A 21,254-nucleotide genomic window follows, 5' to 3' on the forward strand; every position below is an offset into this window, starting at 1 on the left:
TGTGGTATAATGTCAACTATTTAAATTGTCCTAATGTGAGTATCTATTTGTTTTGATTTTAATTCGTACCATTATTTTTAAACAATGAAATAAGTACTACCGTTCATTTTATGAACCTCACAGATCGGTACAATCTACACGTATACAAATATTATTGACTACTACTATCATAACAATATACAAAATTAATAATAAATGTGTAACAAAAAATATAACAGTTAATAATTATGTGATTTTTGCGATTTCTATAATTAGTTAAAATGTTCGTTTCAAAGCGCTTATAAATATGGTACAGATTAAAATCGGTATGCTTTAGTTATATTTTATCGTCAACCGAACTTTAGAAAGAGATGAAGTGTAGCCTTTCATAACTATGACCTTCACCAGTCACACTAATATTACCAATAAAGCTATTTAACTATAATAGCCATACTTATACAAAACAAGCCAGCACTCATCTCTTTGTAAAGATCGTGACGATTATTTGCTGTAGTTACATTATCTACATAAAACGATTCCTTGAATATGTACTATCGGGGACTCGAACGCCTTGACACCTTAAGGGCCTAAATTGTTTGCACACACACGCTCGATTTTGCTCCGCCCCCGTTCATTCATATTTCGGGTCTAAGCAGCGTCGGCGCACCACTGTAGATGTTTGCCCTAGCAAACCAAGCTCTATGTAAAGCAATTAGGATTGAGTATTGCTTATTACCAGCATTCGTAGCGCTCGTTTGGCAACGTCGCATTTTAGTCAATTTGAAACCCACTAAAGAATCGCTACAAAATATTATATGAGGCTTCGTGTAAAATTTGAACTAGCGATTGCCCGCTCGGGTCACAAAATTGCTATCGCACATTCCGAGGTAACTATGCAATTTCCCGAGAAAAAAGTAGCCCTTTCTACAATTATTGTTGATATTATGAGTGTAAATCTCATGATATTAGTTTAGCTAGTTAGGGCGAGAAATACAAAATCATACAGTTGCTTTCGAATTTTACTTATTTAATAGGTATTTAATTTATTCGGAACTTATTTAAACAATATGTTATTGAATTAATTAGCAAAGAGTTAAGGAATATTTGTGGCTTAAAACAATNCTATTTGTTTGTAACCAAATTCTATTATTAAAATTCTAAGGCTGAGTTGCACCATCTTACTTTAACTTTAACAAACGTCAAAATTCTGTCAAACTCCATACAAAAAGCACCGGTTACCGTTAAAGTTACGGTCAAAGTTAGGTGGTGCAACTCAGCCTAAAACTAAGAAAGATTGAAGAAAAAGAAACATTTCGTTTTAAACCTTAACCGTATGACAATAAAGTGCACAATGGTATTTCGTATTGCAACCTAAGCCCTGATTGTCTCTTATTGGTCGTAGTAAAAATATAGTAAAATGCGTAACCAATTAGAGACGGGGTGAGCACGTGACCGGAGCGATGCGCTTACGCTAAAATTTCTACAAAGTGGTCAGGCGGAAGAGTCCCCGATAGTACATGCAAGGAAATAATTAGCATTCTAGCTATTCATATCACAGTTCATGATATTAGTACGTATATTCTCTCTAACTTTAACCCCAGTAAAATATTTGAGCTACATCTGTCGATTAATATTTTATAACAAAAACAAAGAATAAATATCTGGTCGCCAATACATCGGCCTACCACAAAATGACAGTTGGTTTTAAAACCTTAAACGTATACACAATGTATATCTTTCCCAATTAACTATCGACGTTATACCGTTATGGTATAGAGATTTAAATGTTTAATTTATTCATCATTAAGTAGTTAGTTAACCCGTTGGCGAACACATAACATTATGAGAGATGTAGCTCATTCCTTGCATTTACAGAAATCTGAAATCTTTCAGATGTCAATTGGCAGTTACCCCAAAATCAGTTTATATTACAGACGTGAAAATACATAAACTTGATCTAGGTAATCTTATAATAAGAAGGCAAGCTTGGACACCGTTTATGAAATAATAAATGTATCATATTATTCTTTGAAAATTAATGTAAGTTGGAAGGCTATCACAACCTAAAAATGCTTTTTAAAAGCCTACTTACAAAAATAAATAAGTTTTATGAGTTTTTAAAACTCAGAATCAAAACTCACAGCCCCAATTGGTCGATGAGTGACGTATCGACCAATCAGAGCAGTTTGCTTCAACTCCGCCCATTTCTTTATAAGAATAATGCCCGTTTTCACCATCAATCCCAAATTTTAAGTGACTCCTATGGTAACACATAACAGGGATTTTGTTTTCATAGGGGTCACTTAAAAATTGGGATTGTTGGTGAAAACGGCATAGGTCTTTTTTACGTCACGTCTATACTATAAACCGATTAGTCTGTCTTAACATTACTTCTCAGGTTCTGGCGCCTTCGGTTCGATGACCGCGGGTTTGTCCTGCAGATAGTGGTGGTTGACGAAGCGAGCGCCTTGCGTGAGTTGCGCGCATTCGTTTGTGAAATGGCAAGCGAACAAGAGCAGGTTGCGTGGTTGAACCCTCCAGGCGAATCGCATGAACATCAACGAGTAAAGGGATAGAGCTGGAAGAGATATTAATCGGTTATTGACATCTGACTCTAAGGCGATTATCACACTGCACCGCGCTCCGCCGCGGTACGCGGGACGACAGATTTAATCATTGTATGCAAGTACCTCAGTTTGTATAGAACAGGGTTTCCCAATTTTTTTTTGCCAAGGAACCCTAATTGATTATACTTTTCCTAGCGGAACCCCCGTACTACTCCGCCCGCACGCCCTGCCCCTCCCTTATGCGTAAACAGGTCGGTACGCGCGAACAATGTCGGTCACGAAACGTGGGATAATATTTTTTACGGAACCCTTGCGGCCTTTCCACGGAACCCCAGGGTTCCGCGGACCACCTTTCGGGAACCGCTGGTATAGAAAACACGCGCGGCACAACACACTGACAACGCGTCTGCGCGCGAGATTTTTTATATGTAATCACGCGGACCGCGGCGGAGCGCGGTGCAGTGTGATAATCGTCTAAAAGTCTCACTTCTTCAGGGATTATTGAGAAAATGATACGACGGAAGAGGTATTGATCTCAAACCCTTTAAGTCTTACTTTGGCAGGGAATGTTGTAGAAATTGAAGCGACAAAAGGGGAGAGGAGATGCGAACAAATGATCCCAATGGATTGAGTGCACTATAAGTATCAGGACATGGCTCACAAAAAGTATTGTATAGCATCATCAGTTTATAGAAATCCCCTGCTAATATGGCTGCTACAAAATATTTGTATAATTAAAATATAACATACTTGTAGCATAAAATGACACACATTGTCTAAATATCAAGTGAAAATTTGATTATTATAGGTGTAATAATAAGCAATATTAGTACTGCTTACATTGTTTTTAGTAGCTTAAATGCTAAACAAAAGTGTGAATTGTTCACATAGTCTTGCTAAAAATATTGAATTATTGAGTTCTTCAACCTTCACATTTCCAGTTGTAACCCAATTCTTTATGATAATGAGATTTTATAACGTAATTACATTCACAGACAGACAGTAATGATGATAAATTGTAATGCTATTATCTAATATCATTGTAAAAGTGTTACTACTATAAAAGCATTATCATCTGGGTGTGCCATTGAGTTGTGTGTATATTTCTACCTCTTTACAGTTCCTACTTGTTAGTAATAAATAATAAATATGATGAATTTATTAACTTTTTCAGCGTCAGAGTACTTAAATGTATATAAATAAAAATGAATTGCTGTTTGTTAGTCTGATTAAAACTCGAGAACAGCTGGGCCGATTGAGCTGATTTTGGTTTTAAAATGTTTGTCGTAGTCCAGGGTAGGTCTAATGTTAAACAGTGAGCAAATAAGGAAAAATTGCGATGGCTTATTTATTGCCTTTAAGGCGGAACAGAGTTCGCCGGGTCAGCTAGTAGTAAATAAAATTATAACTTTTTATAATGCTGTATTACTGATTTACTGCCAAACTCATAAAGAGTCATACAACAAGATATCACCGGATTTAACACTTAAAACCTATCATGATAAGATAAAAAGTAATAGCACTCACAGAGAGATTTATGAAGCGAGTATCTTAGTATTCTAAGATTTGGCTATTGCCAAATTACTTTATGGTATTGCAGGCAGAAGTAACCTACATTGGTTCAAAAACACTGGCATCTTAAGTAAATACACTAACTTAAAAACACTGGCTCTATTTTGCAACAGTCTGATATGTAATCTACTGTTATGTGAATTATTGATCTTTGAAAAAAAAAATTAAATTATTTACCAAATGTCATTTTTCCACTAATGAAGCTGGGGTCCTTTCTTGTGTCAGCAATCGCAGCCAGAGGAATTCCCCAATTTGCTACTGGACCCCAAAAATGTGTGCTGAAATTTAAAAAAATACATTTTTATCTGATTTCCTGAAAATTGTAACTTCATTTTGATTAAATGCACATAGGTTCAAAGTTTGTTTATACAGTCTTGAATATTATATGTAATTTAATTAAAAATAGTTTGAGACATGTTATTAAAACTGATAAACAGTGATAGGTATATTTCTTTCCTGTTAAAGTAGGAATTCACAAGATAATATTGTATGACCTCTAAAGTGACCCAAGAGTAATAATATGCTAGAATAAACATTATAAAATTTTCTTCAACTGTGTAACTTCTTGGAATAAGTTTACCAGAAAAAGTAATAGCTTTATTAACTATTTTATATCATTTTACAAATTTAGTTATTTTTTATTTTAAGGTCTTATGTGCTTCAGTGTCTGGAAATTTTAATGAGTCTAGTTATAAATGAATAAAATATCTTACCTCATTAAATACTCTCTAAATTCTTTGCTTTTCAGCGAATCTAACATTTTTCTCACAACAGCACTCATTTTTCCTGGAAAAAGATAGTTTAATTATGATAAACGATTCGAAGAAGTACCCTTCCTTGAGTATTCTATCACCCAGAAGAAAAACAATACAGTAAGTTGTTCGTTATGATGTAAATTTATTTAGACTGGATATAACACGCTCTTGCTCTCCGCATAATCTAGATGGTCTGGTTTTATAGAGTTAGCTAATAATCTTTGAATAAATTACGTGGTTATTCCATTTACTTCATGTCAAGGTTAGAATCACGTAACCTAAAAATATACAAAACAATGACTGAAAAATACATGAAATACTTGATTTACTTACTTGTTTGAGATTTCCTTTAGTCTTAAAAATCTACAACTAATTTATTTCGGTCAAATATCGACCTTTCCGTGTATTTTTTACTCTTGCTCTTGTCACTTGTGCAATGTCACTGTCACTGATAAATGATAAGCAAACGTCAGCTATTTACCGACTCATTCAAATCCAATTAATTATTATTGTATCGATAGCAACTTTTTTATTTAATAAATTACTCAATATCTAAAATAATAAGATAATAAATGAACTGTATTAAAGTTTATCTTCTTTCAAACTCATAAACTCCTATCACTTCGCAAGTTCGCTTCACCCAATGAAGATGCGTTCACGTTATTTACACAAATGACATCCATGCCATTTTTAAAATTCAAATACAGCTTTGCAGCATACCTCAGAAATATGCTCAGAAATAATTAAAACCACATCCTTACCTCTTCCACAATAACAAGATGCAACCAAAAATGATTACCAGAAGAAAAGGAAATGTGTAAAAGCCTTCACAGGAAGGCGGAAGATGGGTTTTTTCCGCATGCTAGTGATCACATACATGCTCGTATACATAACCCTCTACTTCGGCTTGGTGGGAGCGCTGGTTTACGTCCGAAGCATTTTTGTGCGGGATAATAAGTACGTAAAACTTTTTAAAAGCTCAGTCGTCAAACGGAATTTTCTAACGCTTGACCCTTATCGCTTTATTTATTAAGCTACCTTAGTTTCATTGATAGGGTTTGTGGCACATATCACATAGATGAAGTTGTTCGTATTTCTAAGATACTACAAGATCACCCATTCCCATTATAAAACCTAAACACAAACATCTTAAAAGTAATAATTTTTTTTTTCAGCCTTTCAGAACTGTATACACAAGAGTGATTAAAAGACAAGAAATATCATCCACATTTATTTAATTACAAAATTAATCTTACAAAACTTGTAAAGGCACTAATATGGACGGCATTCATCAGTCAACTTCAAGTTTGTGCTAGTCTATACAGTCAAACTACGAAACATGAGATTCACAAGACATTAAATGAGAAACTTAAAACTAACAAAATGATCCATTAGATCTAAAGCTGCCAGAATTGTCTATTTATATTGTTTAATTGAATTATAAACATAAAAAAACGAAATACATAAAATGTTACATTTGATACGTTTTTCAATACAAATCATTCCTATACACAAATAAAAAACAAACCCTACACGAAGGTATGTCTTCTTAATAATAAAATTAAATGCAAACGCATAGGATACACAATACAAATAAGAAAATATCAGGCTCACTGTATAAACGATACTTAAAAAGTCTTAAGTCTTATAATAAATCATTAGCTTTCAGAGATATGTCCAGCATAATAACTAGAAAAATGCAATTTAAAATAATAATATCATATAAAATAAGAGATATAGTAATAAATAGTACACAACAGAGTAAAAAGTTATAAAAAAATGTAACAGAAAAAATGGACAGTAAAATGTAAAGGTACAAAACAATAAGTTTTTTAAATAAAGACGTAACAACTATGTGTTTTGAAATGTAATTGGAATGCTATGATATTATAAAAGTAAAATGTTAATTTTTATTTGGGTCACATAAAAATAATGTTTTATAAAACTTTATATCTTTGACTGAGAGGTAAATAAGATCTAACATTATGTATGAAGACACTCACATTATTCTATACATAAAATTGATTCCTAAAGAGATTCTGTTGAGATTAAGTAAAATAAGTTTTTAAAGAAAAGTTAAAATGATTCAATGATTTCCTGTAAAATATTGCACACGTCCCATATTTGGGACAATTCAATTATAAAATAGCTGTATACAGCCTAAGGCAACCTTATGTTCACTGGAGTTTAATTATATTATCCTGAACTGTGATATTGCATTTTTGTGATAAAAGTTACCAATTTTGTACTACCTTAGCTTAATTTTCACTTTTTCTCTATAAAAATATCTTTGATCAATGATAACATTGTTATTAGCATTCCGACGGGTCACCGCTGTTCGGAATAATGATCTTACTATAGTCCGCGCCGGTAGAAATCGACAATCTTTCAAACAAATAATGGCGAATAACATTGACACCAAACTGTCTATGTCTTTAGTGATTTATGTAAGCATAGTTTATTGCCAAGTGAGGTAAATCTCTTAAGATTCTTACTCATCGTGAATTTAAGGTCCTAATACACAGACCGCTGTCTTCTTAATTTCACTATAGCTAATATACTATTAACGTCATAGGCTTGACTGCAGCCTCTTTTAGATAATAGTTTTATAAAATTGCCGGATTCTATTGGGGCAGACTACACAGTACCTTACCTAACCCTCATCAGCACTAACAAAACGCCGACGATCACTATAAAGCTGCTCTGCATGGCCGCGGCGCCAGCTAGACGACACTTGAACATGTCTATGCGCGTCTCCTTGTCGGCGATAATGTTTTGGAACTCGGCCTCCACGATCTGACCGTCGTAGTACGTGATCGGGTCCTCGAAGGGGTACTCGTAGCCTTGCAGGCACTCGCACTTGTAGCCGCCCGCTTCGAACCCGCGGCCCAGGATTGGGACGCACTGGGGAGAAAGTAAAAGTTAGTAAAATATGTAGACTTAAATCAAAAAGGCAAAATTTTATAAGTGCCAAATCTGGGTCAGATGTTTAAAGATAATTAACAAGATACATGGATGGTTTAAGTTCGATGTGATTTGAGCCGCACATTATTACATCAATGAAATGTGGATTAGTAGTCAGAACAAACGAGAGCACATCAAAATAAACACACAACTTATTTTAGTGGTTTTAGATTTTACTTTGCAAAAAATATTCTGGTATTTTTATATCTGGGTACTCACATAAGACGATCTCCTGTCGCATTTATCGGTGCTCTTGAAAGCGTTTGGCACGTAGTACTTGTCAGGGCATTGGTTTATATCTAACGACATCAGAGACATCGTGACGGCTACCACTCCCCTGGAAATTGCACATAAATAAACAATATGTTTAACTCAATAAGCAAGTGTTTCATATGTGGCACACAAATAGTAACACAATGGCAAGAAAAAGCACCATTTTATGCAAGAATTTTTGCTACAATAAGTATTGTCTATAATTTATAAAATAAAGCATTTTGTATTTATAATCTAAGACACACAAAATCAAATAAATTTTCAACCGACTTCAAAAAAGGAGGAGGTTCTCAATTCGACCCGTATGTTTTTTTTTTCTATGTTTGTTACGCGATAACTCCGCCAATTATGAACCGATTTGAACAAATCTTTTTTCGGCGTATAGGTAATACCTCAAGGGTGGTCCCATTTAAATTTAATAATAGAAAAAACAACCCCCAAGGGTGGAAAATTGGGGATGAACTTTTTTATACGCAATATCTCCGCCGATTATAAATCAATTTGAACGATTATTTTTTTGTTGAATAGGTATTATCAAAAGGGTGGTTTCATGCGAAAATTTGAAGAAAATATTTCACCCCCAAGGGTGGAAAATTGGGGATGAACTTTTTTATACGCAATATTTTTAATTTTTAGTTTTTTTTGTGTTCACGCATTTGAAGTCGGTTTTATTTTTTTTAAAAGTTATGTTATATTGAAAGAGAGATTACAATTGTAACTTACTTGAACTCCAGTTTGACTTTAACGCTGTCCCAGCCGAAGAAAGGAGCAGCATACGTAATCACCCACTGCTTCAAGTGTCCATCGCAGTCAAAGTAGGGCCTGGTCCAGTGGCCATGCTTTAGGTTAGCCGCCCTGTAGTAAGTCGGGAATCTCTCGTACTTCTTCAAGTATTTCCCAAATTCGTCATCGCGGATCTTCATCTTGAGGAAGAACTGTTCCAAGCTGTCGAAGTTGGTCGACCAACGCTGCTTCAAGAATTGGAACCATGGTTTGTTGGTGTAGAGTTCCTCTGAAATCAAATGATAAAAAATAAATACAAATTCACACATCAATTACTAGCTATAGACGTTGCAGCTTGTAACATGGCGACTAGTCAATGAATTAGGTTTTCTAATATTTCCCCAAGTAACGAAGTTTTACCTGTCTTATTCAATCTCGCTAAGTCCTCCAGTTTGAACTTTCTTGTGTTCAATTCAGTTTTGTATGCAAATGGTGCGAAGAACGTGCGATTTGTGAATTTGTTTCTGTCCCAGTAAGTACCTGTAACATTAAATTATTGATTGAAAAAAGTACTCCAACGACATTAATTTCACATACGAAAACATACTGAAAGATCAATAAATAGTACTTGGTTAAATACATATCAGTATACTATAAACTTTGTATTTATTTTGAACTAAATAAATTATTTTTGTTTCTTTCTAAATAAGGAAATAGAAGAATGTTACCTGCAGACCACACTTTGGAGTCTCCAAGCACGATAGCCAGTGTTTCGCCAATCATTTGATCTTCAGTCAGTGCTTTATCAGCTACGCGGGTTCCACTGAACACCTCTTGAGGGTCAGACACCTAGAAAAAGTTATAATTATCGAAAAACTGACATCACAATGAACTTTTAACATTTTTAGTTTTATGAATGTGTGTAAATTAAACGCAGCGTAGGACACCCACAAGGTGGACCGACGACCTCATAATGGTAGCGGAAAGGCGCTGGATTCAGGCCGCTACCCACCGGGCGATGTGGAAATCATTGGTGGAGGCCTATGTTAATGTTCAGCATTGGTCCTTTGGACTGTGGCTGAAATGATGAAACTTGGTATTGATAAATGTTAATGGGCATTTCTCTGTAAGCTCGTACAGGTCCCATACAAATGCTGTCCTGGCAATTATTTTTAACATTTTCCACAAAACCGTGATCCATTTCAAAGAAAATTTACTATTATTTTAGTTAGATAAGGAGTCCCACTGAAATTATTAATATTTTCCGAGTTATTAACGATTTTCCAAGAAATCATGACAGGGGACTGTTCATTGAGACAGAGGACTGTTATACTTTAAGAAAAAGTCATTTTAAATTGATCAATTATTTATTATTTTATAGCAAATCAATGGTAAACAAAATGTCTTTATAAAAAATTAACAGAAATAACAACTTTCCTTAATAAACATTCATATCAAAAATTAACCTTAACCTCTGAGGCACTAAATTCCGAGTACCACCCGTTCCTGCTATTTCATCATCAAATCTTTGAGGGGAATTTGTGGTCAATTCAGGTTCAGTAGATTGAAGATTTTCCGTTATAATGCTCACAAGAACCACTGTTGCAAAAGCAGCTGACACTTTTCNTAATACACTACGCTTACCTGTAAGAAGGCACTGATAAAGTTGGCTAAACGCACGGCCATCTTGGCTTGATTTTCAAACTGCTCTTCAGCGCCGAATGCTATATCGCCATTCAAGATCAAATCTGTTGGGTTGTACCTTGAATAAAAACAGAACAATACATTATTATTATTAATAGGTAGTATATGAAGATCATCATTTGATGCCTGTATACTACCCTGCCTCACATATGCTTGCCAAACCTGGTCACTAACTAAGCAACAACTTAAAAAGTTAAAAGTATGCCAAAATAGTATGGAGAGAAGTGTATTAGGAGTGAAACTTAAACACAAGATAAACCTAAACACAATAAAATCAAAAACCAAATTTAGAAGTGTTGTTGCAACAATTAGAAAGTTGAAATGGAAGTGGACGGGACACCTAATGAGGGAAAAGAAAGAGAAATGGACAAGAGCCGTAACGGAATGGTATCCCCGTGAAGGAAAAAGAAGCAGAGGCAGACAAGCAAAAAGATGGGAGGACGATATCCGCGAATTAGCAGGGCCATTATGGCCACAAATGGCTAGAAACAGAGAAGCATGGAGATCATTGGAGGAGGCCTATGTCCAAGGACAAACTGGAAATGAGTGCAACTAAATTGTAAAATGAAATGTTAATGTTGTAAAAATAATCCCTTATTTTCCTGTGTACCCTTGGCTGTTCCCTTGATGGTACAGTGGAAAATAAATTTTAACCGCTGTACCCTTGGCCGTAAAACCCAACCAACTTAAATTGTACACGTGATCAAGAGGACTAGCTTTTCTTGAATTTGGCCAAAAAACAAAAACAAATGAACATCGATAAAAACAAATGAAGTAACATGGATGTAAATAAAATTAAAACCTAATTATAATTAATTAAGTACATAGAATAAAGATAATATTACGCCATTTTTAACCGACTTCAAAAAAGGAGGAGGTTATAATTATGTTCGGCTGTGTGTAATGTTTTTTTTTTCTATTTATATTCACCGATTACTCCTCAATTGTGAACCGATTTTCAAAATTCTTTTTTTTTGTTCGATAGGCTCTGAGGTGGTCCCATTGTCACCAAGTCAGGATCTGATGATGGGATCCTAGGGAAATCGAGGGTAACCCTTAAATTTTATAGGCACGTATATCGTTTTTCATATTTATTCTAAAGATATTCAAATATATGCAACTGGTAGTCATCATCTAATGTTGATGAGGTGACGATGGAAGGTAAAACTCCTTAACGGTTAGGAGTTGGAGAATAACTCTTTAAATATTTTAGGTACGTATGTTCATACAGTTGTATTACTTCAGGTTTATTTTGGTGAGCTGATGATGAAAGGTCAAACTTCGTAAGTTAGGAGGATTTAGTATTTACCTATGTTTAATGAGATTGAGACTATAGTTTTCCATTTTAAGTGTAATCCTGTACCTATTTTAGGATTGATATTGAACCTCTTTAATGTTACCGTTTCTTTTTAGAGTAATAGTCATTTAACTCATGTATTATAAAATTTCTTAACTAGTGAAAATTCCTTAGAAGAAAATATTAAAAGTGACTTTAGATGAAGTAATTGCTTGGTTTTTCTGAAATATATTGTGTTAACAACGGACAACTACGGAACCATACATTGCACGTGGCACGACACGCACTTGGCTAATTTTATTATTCTGAAAAAGAAATATGGTATCTTGAGATTATTCTTCTGCGCAATTGTCCCTGTGAATGTTATTTGATAACTGATTTTACAATGTTTTTTTGTGAATTTTATCATGGAAGCTAATTGCATTGACGATGATATACCTTGTTTTATTGAGAGGAATGGCGGTATTGTTACATGACGATCGACAGTAATACAATTTTGACATTTCAGAAGTGGTACAGGAAAATGGCATAATATTGTCTTTATTCTATGTACTTAATTAATTATAATTAGGTTTTACTTTTATCTACATCCATGTTACTTCATTTGTTTTTATCGATGTTCATTTGTTTTTGTTTTTTGGCCAAATTCAAGAAAAGCTAGTCCTCTTGATCACGTGTACAATTTAAGTTGGTTGGGTTTTACGGCCAAGGGTACAGCGGTTAAAATTTATTTTCCACTGTACCATCAAGGGAACAGCCAAGGGTACACAGGAAAATAAGGGGTAAAAATACCTTGTAATCCAGTAATAAAGGCTTATATTATTATATTATATTATATGAAGATCATGGCATTATTCACTCATCGCTCGAGATCTATTAAGGTGGCGTTGAAGATCGATACACAACTTATAGGGCGCCGTAAAAATATCTGTAAACAGTTAATTTACCTTACTTGGATGAAGGGGCTAATACTCTTTTTTTTTAATCAGCAGGGCGGCCAGTGGGTTATTTACGTAGTCCATAAAATCTCTACGCATTACGATTACTCCTATCATTCGCTCGCTTCATGATCGGACAACATGGACCAATGAGGGTTTTCGCGAATGAAAGATCCGCTAGATGGCGGGACGTGGATGTGGGGTCGGACTGCTGCGTGATTGGTGGATTTTGACATATCTGTCAATGTCGTGTCAAAAATAACCAATCATACAGCATTTGGACCTCACGTCTACGTATTGTCATCTGGCGGATTTTTCATACGCGAAAACCCTCATTGAATGGCGTTGTACCCTGGAATACAGTACTCACTTGGAGCAGTTCCCCGGTTGCACGCCACGGATGAAATTGAGCACTTCGTAGACGTTGACGCGCTCGGCGTGCAACGCGCGCGCGCCGGCCGTCGCGTTCACGTACTCGTAGTACTGGTCCCTGTACAGCGCGCGAATGAACGGGTGCGCGCGCTCCCACTGCACTGGCAAGCGTTGCACCCCTGGAGGATAAAACACATTGGATATTCACCACTAACTAATAATTCCAAGACAAAACTTCCTTAAAAGAGCACAATATTATGACCAATAGTTTTTGTAGAGGAAGAGTAACAAGATGCATCCATGCTTTATCTACTTTAGTAGCATTTTAATCAATAGATCTCAAGATACATAAGTTTTCATGAAAACTGGTACAACAAGCCCCTCGCTCCCCTACGCCTTCACGAACAATTAATTTTGTTGTTTCGTCTTAGTTTGCGCGTGAACTTTACCGCGATGCCGAATTTGCAACCCAGCTGAAATGAGAAACGGAGCGCATTGCAACTGGTGAAGAAGCGGCAATGTATCGGAGACGTTAAAAATGAGTGCAATCGGGGCACTGATCGCTGAACGCTGCGTGCAGACGCTGCATAAATCGCCGCGGCCAATGACAGGACGCGTTGATGTGAACTTATTGCTACTAAATTCCTACACGTCTGATCGTCATCCCGTACGCAAGGCACGCGTTTGTAGGGGCTGTGCATGATGCAGCTTAGGGTAGTCGAAATCCGGGCCGATTTCAACACAATCCTACTAATATTATAAATGCGAAAATTTGTATGGATGTCTAGATGTTTGTTACTCTTTCACGCAAAAACTACTGAACGGATTTTGATGAAACTTTACAGTATTATTGATTATAGCCCAGAATAACATATAGGCTATAATTTATGACGATATGTGACTAACTAGCTAGTTATGTTTAATTTCACGTCATCTGTATAATAAATAGTCACTCACATCCAATCTCCAGGCAGTCGAAGTTGTTGTAATACTGGTCGGATGTAGCTCGCTCCACCAGCTCGCCTAGATAAGGCCGGCGCACAATGCTCGGTAGACGGAAGCCGGGCCGGCAGCGGCACTGGTAGCCGCCGCGGCGGAAGCCCCAGCCGTGCAGCGGTTCGCACTGGAAAACGTATAATTTTAGAGATCGTTTCATTTATGAAGACGTGCCCCACCAATTTTTGGTAGTGGAAAGCGCGGGGTGCGGGGAGTTTGATCCGAGCGTCATTACTGTAGTGTGCGTGTGCACTCATGGATAATTTAGCGTGTACCGAAAACATTAAAACATTCGCGGAAGAATGGTGGGGCGCGTCTTCGTGGACGAAAAGATCTATTACTTCTATAGAGATCCTTTTTTTTCCTTTTTACGTTCGTTTCAGCCAAATGACGTCCACTGCTGGACAAAGGCCTCCCCCAAGAATTTCCATACAGACAGTCCTATGCTGCCCGCATACGGGTACTTCTCGACTTTCACCAAATCGTCAGTCCACCTTATTGGGGGTTTGCCCATATTACGTCTTCCGCCCTGTGGTCGCCATTCGAAATTTTTCTGCACTAGCGGCCAACAGCTCTATGAACTATGTGCCCATTACGATTTTTTTATAGGTTACCAATATGAGAGACTTATTGACATCATCATTTTAACCAGACATCCACTGCTGAACGACCTCCCCCAATGACTTCCAGATTAGCCGATTTGGTAGTGGCATGTTTCCAGCACCTTCCTGCTACCTTTATGAGGCCATACTAGAAACTCTACAAGATTAGATTCCTGTGGTTCAAACACAAGAACACAGCCTGAGTGGTTAAATTTTAATATTCGGACCTATCACAAGTTCTCTGTTTAGTCTATGTTGAGTTTAAATTGTATTGGACATTGATTGTTGTTTTAATTGTGAACTTAAGATAGCCTAAGATAGTATGAACAAAAATATAATAATACACTAAACATTTTTCATTGCAATTTAAATCTTATTACAGCGGATTAAATTATGTCATGCATACATACAATGTCTAGAGTGTTTACATGACCTTTAAGGAGATTATCAGCTTTGGCAGAATATTATCAGAATAAAGTCTGTAGTTTACATTTCTCAATTATTGTACTAAAAACATGTTATTTTTCTTCCTAATCAAGAACTAAAAGTTAAACGATACTCACTTCTGTAGTGTCAATTTTACATCGAGCCGTAGATGCAAATCTATTTGGCCTATCATTCCCTTGACTCGGTGGACACTGGTTTATATCTATCCTGTCGTAATCCATTTCCATGACTACAACTGCTGTGTACCTGTTCATAGAATAATAAAAAATGTATTAGCTTTATTTTCATGTAATCTTTCAAGAAGTTTCCATTATGCATAGACTGATACTAATTCAGCTAGTCAATTCTGTTCTGAATTCTTATTTAGACAGGAATCTTTTTCAGCTAATTAGGTCACAGGTTGATAAATGAGCAAGACTAAAGTACGGCCAACTAGCAACGATACAAAAGGTTGATACGACTGTCCAGTTGATATTCTGTCTCTTCACAGCTTGTGTATTTGTCGTAATGTCTCGTTCTCCCGCCAAAATATGTCAAAGTCAGACGGGTTCACCCATGACATTGGGTTTGTTTACATTTGGTATCGCTTCTCGTTGGCCCTACTTTAATTGAAGTTTGAAAAATGAAATTTCTAGTTAGAAAGACAATATTGCTGGTACTTACGTAGGGTATTCGATATGTCTAAATTGTGTATGACGTGGGTAAATATCAGCTACTGGAGAAAGGGCAGCCACTACCCATTTGTTTAGACGGCCACAGTCGAAATAGGGCCTGGTCCAATTTACAGGTCCTGGAGTCTAGTAAACATGAACAATGTAATCTTTATAATAGGTAGGCAATGTATGCATATTATTGAGGTAAATTAGTTTTTAGTGTAACATAAAATATTGTTACTTTTTGATGTTATAGAAAAGTTAAAAATATACTCACTTCATCACTCCCTGGAGGACCGTGGAAAGTGAATGTCTCATTGGTGTTATTGGCATAACGTATTTCAACCTGATAAGTAGTCTTTGTGTCATGTCTCTTCTCCACTTTATCAGGAAGCAATTTCTGATACCATTCATTTGTTCGGTAGAAATCAGATGTGTAATCTTTGGACAAGCTCTCCGGATCAAACGCACCAAGATCTTCCACATGGAATGTATTGAGAGTAGATATCTTTTGTAGATGGACGGGATCATTGAAATCGTCCGCTCTGAACGCTCTAGGCGCAAAACGGGGCATAGTCTTATTGAAGAACCCTCTGTATGACGAAGTGTACGACATATTCGGAGAGAAATAAATAGAACTGGCGTTTATGTAGGGGTTAGCTGACACATCGGCCACAGATGAAAGGAAATAGTACATCATACCGGGGTCGTACGTATCGTTAATAGCTGGACGGATGAACCGGGACTGGAGGATGTAACTCCAAAAGAACGCTCGAGTCAATGCCATGTTGTGTAGATGCAACATAGCCGTTCTATTCGGAAACACTGGGTTGATATTTATCTCTTTTACATCCGGATGATGGGATACCGAGTCTTCTGGCAGGTACAGGTCGTCCAGGTGTGTGATGTAACAGTTATCTGCAGTAACTTTGTCCATTTTCCCTCGAATTTCGTCGAAAGCATCCCGTATTTGCCATTCATATTGGCCGGCCACACCCCAAAGCAATGCACACAGCGATATTAGTAACAAACCGCCGTTAATCCTCTCCATTTTTTATTGGATAAATAACTATACGATTATTTTATCATTTCTTGAAGAGATAAAGTTATTCCGTAATACTTTTCATAAAAAATTATGAAAATTACCAAAAACGGTCCGCACTTTGTTTTGAGTTTTGCTTTTTTGACAGTGAGTGAGTGAGTGAGTAGATTGAACATGGAGGTGATTGAATGACGTTGAGTGAGTGAGCTGCTTGTGGAAGTTGTACAAAAAAAAACCATTTCTATTTGCGACCTCTGAAATACTTTGTCTCTTTCATTCATACGACATAGTTAGTTTAGCTGAAAGAGATGGCTAGAGTTTAATTCTCTAATGCCATTGAGGCCAGTGGCCGCTAAGAATCGAGGCCCAAGATCCGAGTGGATCCGTGAATGATGTCGTAAAAGAAAAAAATATTATGTCAAATAAGTGTTGTTTATGGTTAACCTAAATTGAAAATATTGAAATTGAATTTTATAAAATAAATAATAAATTGTGACTTATTATTAACAAGAGCCAATTAAAGATATGGCTGGAACGATTTTCCGTAAGCAAGCACCTATTAATTATAATTTTTATCATTATCACTAACATTTTTAACTTAAAAAATTGACTTTATTTTAGGGTCGGTGCTCAACAATGTCTTTTCTGTTTGTAAATCTTCAAATACAGTTAATTTGGTAAGTTTATTGACTTAAATTTCCTGTTTTACCCAAAGTGCATGAGTGATTTTTTATTTATCATGCGATATCATGTTCAGAGTCTAAAATAATCAGAATCAAAACATTGTATTTTAGAGGAGTATACACAGTGCACCAGTGTACTATGCAGCACGTAAAGGTACCAGGGCTAAGGCCCGTGCAAAGAAGGTTAAAGTGGAGGTGACCAAAGTGGGATTCATCCCATACAATCAGCGGGGCAAGGATAAGTGAGTATCCACAGAGCTTGTGAATTCTTTCTCTTTTTATTGATGACAATGAACTTAATATGTTATTGTGAGCAGACTATTGATAGGTCACTAAAACTGTGTCCTTCAATATCACAGAATAATTAACAGTGTTAATCGTAAACAAACAACTACAGGTGAGGTGATTCAGTTTTGATTCATGTTTGTAATCTATAATTATTTTGTTTTTATACCTTTGCCTCTCAGTCATATTCCTAGTTTTTTTAATTGGGTTAAATAAGTTGTAAATTATTTAATAATTTAAGAACTAACAAATCTTTTAAACAAAACTTTGATCATAGGCAAATAGCACAAAAAATAAACAAGCATCTGGACGACACCTGCAAGCCTAAATCTGAAGATGACGTTTACCCAATGAGGTATTACCAGTGGGTTGTGTACACAGTCGAGGAGGCCGTGAAAGCTCACCAGGAGAGTCACCACCCTACCATGTACAACCAGCCCGATGCCCTCATTTATGCTCAGGTTGAATTCAACATGGAAGGCGTGAAAAAGGTATATTTTTACTAATATTGTTTTCTCTGATAACAATTAATATTTATTTATACAACCTCATGGATGTTAGACTCTGTAATGACACTCTTTGTAAACAATTTGAATGAGATAGATACAGGGATTAACTTGCGAACAATTAGGGATTGAATTTTGCAATATTGCGTCTTAGTGAGCACCTACGTTCTAAAAAGAACCCCCATGCAAAATTTGAGACTCCTGGCACTTGTAGTTTTTGAGATTTCGTGATTAGTGAGCCAGCCAGGCCAAGAGCTTCCATGTAATTCCCAACCTGTAACTGTTTCCAGAACCGTTACATAGACAGCTACACTCGTCTCAGCCTGCTGCCGCACGCGTTCCCGCGGGACGAGGAGCGCACCATCCTGGCCTTCTGCAAAGGACAGGAGATCATCAAGGAGGCGTTAGACGCTGGCGCCACTACGGCCGGCAGTACTGAGCTGGTTAAGAAGATTCAGGTGGGTACCTCAACAGTCTACATGTGCATGGAGGGAAGTCGAACCTTAACTTCGAACTCCTATGAGTTCGAAGGAACCTAGGACATAGGTTCTTCTGATTAATTTCGTTGCGGATCCAATGACAGTTTAACTTTCCCCTGGCACAAACTTGACCTTCATTGGTCGGGTTTTTGTGGCGGCCAAGCTGTAGATCCTAGCTACACAGGAGTTGCAGCGGTGGGAACAGTCCCGTTTCGTCTACATGCGTTATATCTAAGCGACAGTGCACACTGGACGTCTAGCGTTTCGTGTATGCCTAAGATGCGCGCCGCGATAAGCGGTTATCACGCCATTTTATCGATTTTGCCCATAGATTTTGACGTTGATAAAAGTTGTCACGGCGCGCATCTTAGGCCTACTGGTCGCGTCTATCGCCGTGATTTGTCGCCCAGTGTGCGCTATTGCTAACTCCTTGTTCCTTCCAGGCTAAACTACTGCTAGCCAAGCCGAAGTTGCTACAGCTACCTGTGTGCTTTGTATAGAATGCAGTCTGTTGACTTTTTAGAGAAGAATAAAAGAAACAGATTGCCTTACTTAGGATTAAGCCACGTCTACGGTGGACGCATGACTTGTGACTTCAGTACTTATTACACAAGCAATGGAAAAGATGAAAATTAATTAAACTTTTTCCAGGAAGGCGAAATAAAACTAAGCGACTACGACTACGTGGTCGCCCATCCAAACATCCTCACAGACCTGGTGCCAATCAGAGGGCTGATGAAAAGGCGCTTCCCCAACGTCCGAACAGGCACCTTGGACGCCAACCTCAAGGACCTGGTGAAGAAATTCGCGTCGGGACTCCAATACAAGGTGGTGAAGGATGAAAACCAAGAGAATTTCGGCTCCGTTGAAGTTCCAGTGGGAAGGGTGCGTTCTAATTTTGATATTTTTTTGTGTCTATCATTTTGATGTTGATGCTACGAAATATTTTTTTTTATTAAGGAATTCAGTTTCCTAGCCTCTAGATTCGTACAGGAAATGCGCGTCACTATAAATCAAATTTGAACTAAAATAATGTTTTGCTATGTTTACAGGTGAACATGGACCCTAAGCAAGTAGCTGAAAACGTAAACGCTTTACTAAAAGATATGCAGGCGGGTCGACCAAAGCGAGACGGACTTTTCATCACAAGGTAAATCCAAAGATAAAGGTTAATAAAACAAAGAAAAAAATCCGCAAAAAAGGCAGGCTATGCTCCGGCATTCGTGCCGTTATTAGGCGATGATTTTCACATACTGTCTGTTGCATAGAGTCAAAGTCAAAGTTATTCTGTACTTACTTAGGCCCTTTCCATTGCGCTTATACACGTGCTGAGAAGTGGCGGAAGAAGAGCAGAGTCCTTTGTTAAAGACATAGTCCAATCAACGAGGCGTTTGTAACCCGAATAATTCGTCCGTCAATGAAACTTGGCACATGGTGNTCTCCTCGTTGATTGGACTAACAATGGAGCTTTGAAGTCAAATTCCATTTTGTGTTTATTTATTTATATTTATGTATTAGCTTGTATGCCATCTTCGTCTCCGGCACAGCTTGTATTGTCATCTTCTTATTTACTATAATTAACCCGTTTTTGTTCTAATACTATTATTATTTTGTTCAAAGATGTGCAATTACACTTTTAGGAATATTTAGTTATGTGACTCGCGATCGTATTATTTGTTTACACACAGAAACTATTTCAATTGTAATAATTATTTATTTTAAGAGTAGGTCAATGTAAAAATAATGCTTAGTAAGTAAGTAGTTAAGTATAGCAGTAAATGTAACCTACTTTTTCTGAGTTTGATAATCTATTCCAATATTGTATAGTCAGCACTTTTTAAACAGATACTAAGACACAGGCAATAAATTTTGCTTAGTTTAGGTATCATTAATTACTTACGCACACTAACCTTAATTTTATCGAAACCAAACTTGTACGTGTTTAGGCTAAGTTTTTATACAGTAATAAATTTATTCTTATTCTTATTATTCTTATAGGTGCTTCATCGTGAGCCCACCCGCCACTCAGAGGCTGAAGATCGATCCGTTTGTGTTCGTCGACAGAACACTCTCGAAAGAAGTGCAGGAGGAAAGCGACGACGAAGGCGAAGCAGCCGCCGCTACAGCCTAGTCTAGAATAACTTGTGTATAGTTAGAGTAATATAATGTTTTAGAAACTGTTGCTTTTTATTCAAAAACTATTCAAGCTCGTCTTTTTGTATGGTGAAAAAATTTAAGCGAGAATTTTACGAAAAATTAACAAGAATTTCTGAATTATTTTTATTAGACTTATTATTTAGAATTTACACAGTACCTAGCTTTACATGTTCGCATATTTATCGGAAAACCGTAAGTCGCTCTTGCTGGCTTTTTACCGCAGTTTTCATCAAAAGATTGATGTGATTTAAGAGATAGTT

General features: G+C 36.7%; 3 protein-coding genes and 1 long non-coding RNA gene across 4 annotated transcripts; 2 read left to right on the plus strand and 2 right to left on the minus strand.

Moving 5' to 3' along the window:
• Positions 1 to 1,848: 1,848 nt before the first annotated feature.
• On the minus strand, positions 1,849 to 5,341 carry Mpc1 (mitochondrial pyruvate carrier). The gene is made up of 4 exons (XM_028317394.1): positions 5,207 to 5,341; positions 4,832 to 4,904; positions 4,296 to 4,396; positions 1,849 to 2,557 (listed from the first exon to the last, which is right to left on the minus strand). The coding sequence occupies exons 2-4, from the start codon at positions 4,897 to 4,899 to the stop codon at positions 2,367 to 2,369; spliced, it is 360 nt and encodes a 119-aa protein (XP_028173195.1). The 5' UTR covers positions 4,900 to 4,904; positions 5,207 to 5,341; the 3' UTR covers positions 1,849 to 2,366.
• Positions 5,342 to 5,506: 165 nt separating this feature from the next.
• Positions 5,507 to 6,248, plus strand: LOC114362125 (uncharacterized). The gene is made up of 2 exons (XR_003656655.1): positions 5,507 to 5,830; positions 6,049 to 6,248. It is a non-coding gene; the product is annotated as an uncharacterized LOC114362125 (long non-coding RNA).
• On the minus strand, positions 6,092 to 17,043 carry LOC114362122 (uncharacterized). The gene is made up of 11 exons (XM_028317391.1): positions 16,120 to 17,043; positions 15,853 to 15,986; positions 15,306 to 15,435; positions 14,102 to 14,267; positions 13,143 to 13,323; positions 10,478 to 10,595; positions 9,562 to 9,682; positions 9,254 to 9,373; positions 8,834 to 9,122; positions 8,057 to 8,174; positions 6,092 to 7,777 (listed from the first exon to the last, which is right to left on the minus strand). Exons 1-11 carry the CDS (start codon positions 16,891 to 16,893, stop codon positions 7,523 to 7,525), a joined length of 2,406 nt encoding a protein of 801 aa, XP_028173192.1. The 5' UTR covers positions 16,894 to 17,043; the 3' UTR covers positions 6,092 to 7,522.
• Positions 17,044 to 17,298: 255 nt separating this feature from the next.
• Positions 17,299 to 21,015, plus strand: mRpL1 (mitochondrial ribosomal protein L1). The gene is made up of 8 exons (XM_028317392.1): positions 17,299 to 17,428; positions 17,506 to 17,561; positions 17,679 to 17,809; positions 18,130 to 18,343; positions 18,649 to 18,816; positions 19,489 to 19,722; positions 19,890 to 19,987; positions 20,836 to 21,015. Exons 1-8 carry the CDS (start codon positions 17,410 to 17,412, stop codon positions 20,966 to 20,968), a joined length of 1,053 nt encoding a protein of 350 aa, XP_028173193.1. The 5' UTR covers positions 17,299 to 17,409; the 3' UTR covers positions 20,969 to 21,015.
• Positions 21,016 to 21,254: the final 239 nt, after the last annotated feature.

This window comes from Ostrinia furnacalis, unplaced genomic scaffold (genome assembly GCF_004193835.3).
Source record: "Ostrinia furnacalis isolate ACB-3 unplaced genomic scaffold, ASM419383v2 OfSCF6223, whole genome shotgun sequence".
NCBI lineage: Eukaryota > Metazoa > Arthropoda > Insecta > Lepidoptera > Crambidae > Ostrinia > Ostrinia furnacalis.